At 31.0% G+C, this 2,867-nt stretch overlaps 1 protein-coding gene across 1 annotated transcript; it reads right to left on the bottom strand.

Moving 5' to 3' along the window:
* Positions 1 to 295: 295 nt before the first annotated feature.
* On the bottom strand, positions 296 to 1,283 carry LOC119612831 (dopamine N-acetyltransferase-like). The gene has a single exon (XM_037968703.1). It carries the CDS (start codon positions 1,084 to 1,086, stop codon positions 430 to 432), a length of 657 nt encoding a protein of 218 aa, XP_037824631.1. The 5' UTR covers positions 1,087 to 1,283; the 3' UTR covers positions 296 to 429.
* Positions 1,284 to 2,867: the final 1,584 nt, after the last annotated feature.

Raw genomic sequence — 2,867 nt, 5'->3', positions numbered from 1 at the left:
CTAGTTCAGTTCTAGTTCAGTTCTAGTTCAGTGCTAGTCAGTTCTAGTTCAGTAGTTCAGTTCTAGTTCAGTTCTAGTAATTCAGTTCTAGTTCCAGTTCAGTCAATTTAGTTCTAGTCAGTTCTATTTCAGTGCTAGAAACTTTTATTTTAATAGGTCTTAATAGTTTGACCAGGTACTGTATATGTTTGCAGCATATGTTATTTGATAAAAACTCATCCACTACATTTATTAAAATAAACAAGTTCTATATATTGACTATAATTTACACATTATAAAACAACATACATAATAATTTTTTGGCGATTGATTATGCAAATTTGTTTATTGTTTCTTAATGTTTTGCTAATTTGCTTTTGCATAAATGATTATATAGCTAAAATTAACTTAAAATTTAAACTTAACAACAAATGAATGACTTTGCAACTTCTACAAGCGTATAGCAAAAGAACTTAAACCTACATGCGGTGAGGGTGGATTGAATATGGGTCTATTATTTTCATCCACATAATCCTGATAAGCTATATAGTGTACACGATCCATGCCCAAACGTTCACAAACTCCAGCGGAATAGAAGCTAGTGCAATCGGCTGCTAGCACTTGGTAACCTAAACTTTTGCCTAGAGCCATTATTTCCAGTTTTAAGCGTTTGCCCAGATTATGACCACGAGCGGAGGGTTTTACACATGTAATGAAGGAATAGAAGATGGTATTGACATTGTAGCGTTGGAATATGTCGGCATTACGATTGGCTATAGCTAGTAGTTTTAAAATTTGACCATATTTTGTATTGCCTGCCTTTTCGGCTGTCTTGAAGTATTTCTCTATGCAGGTGGCATCTTTTGGTGCGGCAATATTAACGGCTAATAACTCTTCTTCATCCTGTGCCACTTCTTTGGTGGCCATAATACTGGTACCGGCTTTAATACATTCCAAAATATCATCTATATCAGTTTGGGAGGCCACAATTTTAGGTTCGATTGAACATAAGGGTTCATCACGATAGAAATGTTCCACTATAAAGTTCACAACTTGTTCACTGTCTTCTGGTTGTATCACTCGTATTTTAATATTATCATTAGACATTTTGTTTTTAACAATTTATTTATTTATTTATTTATTTAACGTGATTTTTTTGTATTCAAACTTTTTAATTATTATTTCGATTTTTTATTATTATTGTCTTTTCAGTTTTGTTCTCAAGTGTTTAGAATAGAGTTTCAAAATAAACTAGTTTGAATTTTGCCCATTTGGATGCTATTTATACATAAACGCAAATTGTCTGTTTCCTCCACCGACTTTCGTTAAATATAAAATGAAATTTTGCTAAATGAGCATCGATTTTTGAATGATTTAAAAGTAAATAAAAATACTGGCGTTATTTTAATGATGATTTATAATAAATGAGTCTTTGATTTTTGCAAATATTCCCGTCTCGTTTTATTTTCAAATTATTTTCTAAAAAAAAAGTTTAAGTCTTCTAATGGCCTAAAGGCAATGTTGCTCTTAAAACTAGTCACGAGAGGAAAAGTACTTTTTAAAGTTGTTTTTTTAAACATAATAGTATTCGATTATTAAATATTCCCTTATCTGACAACTCTAATAACAGTGTTGGTTGAAATCATAAATACACATAGATAAATGAATAAAACACGTTTAAATGCTCTTGGCTATTGCAATTCATTTGACGCAGATTATTGACCTATATCACACCTATTAATGATTTTTGTTTTGTTTATTTTTAGGAAACATAATCGAGCAGGTTCTTTAGTATAATTATTTTTTCAGTTTGCATCGCTTTGAACAGGAAATTTGACCGGTTTTTTTTTAAATAAACTAAAAAGAAAACTATAATTATTTCAAAAACTATAATACAAACAATAAAAGCATTTCAGAATAGTAGCATTTTAAAGTGGTGAAGATTCCGTTATATAGATGACATTGATAATAAAGGAATTTGTAGTTATATTTTGAAGACGATATTGTTATAACGTATGTATATAACAAATAAGAAGTTACTAATAAAATGTGATTTATGGAAGAGGTTGATATGCGGCAACGGTGGAAGATAATATTTCAATGACAATGGTCCTGACGAAACACCACTGCCAGATAGGAACGTAATCTTGAGAATAATTAAGAGAATGAATGCCAACGAAGCAACCAGAGAAAATAAACTAACCATTGAACTCATCCAAGCAATGGGCGGCGACGGTATTGTTGCAATGGGCGACGACGGTATTGATACTTAATACATGAAACTAGGAATAGCTACCAAAGTCATGGGGGAAGGACGACAAGAGTTATATTGGACGTTTGCTACGATAATATATGACATTGATTTCAGTCAAGCCTTTAAAATCATAGATAGGAAGGTAATCTCGCATGCATTCAAAATGCTCGTCCTGAAAGTACAGAAGTCGTCAAAGATTAAGTACATGGGAATATCAACGATTGGGAGTAGACGACAGAATATCAAAATTGAACCTTACAACTTCGATAGTTAAGTTATAGTTACCGTGCGCTCAGCGAAGAAACGATAAAATCTTAAAATCTAAAATATCTATCTATCTATCTATCTATCATATCTATCTATCTATCTATCATCTTCTATCTATCTATCTATCTATCTTCTATCTATCTATCTAATCTATCTATCTATCTATCTATCTATCTATCTATCTATCTATCTATCTTATCTATCTATCTATCTATCTCTCTATCTCTATCTATCTATCTACTATCTATATATCTATCTAGCTATCTATCTATCTATCTATCTATCTATCTATCTATCTACTATCTATCTATCTATCTATCTATCTATCTATCTATCTATCTATCTAGCTATCTAATCTATCTATCTA

Source organism: Lucilia sericata, unplaced genomic scaffold (genome assembly GCF_015586225.1).
Source record: "Lucilia sericata isolate MDLA Ls3-8-SP2 unplaced genomic scaffold, ASM1558622v1 Contig001837F_arrow, whole genome shotgun sequence".
Lineage (NCBI taxonomy): Eukaryota > Metazoa > Arthropoda > Insecta > Diptera > Calliphoridae > Lucilia > Lucilia sericata.
The sequence above is the reverse complement of the archived record's forward strand: the minus strand, read 5'-3'. Positions and strand labels throughout refer to the sequence as shown.

Coding starts and splice junctions, on each gene's coding strand:
- LOC119612831 (XM_037968703.1), bottom strand. CDS start 1,086: ATGTCTAATGATAATATTAAAATACGAGTGATACAACCAGAAGACAGT.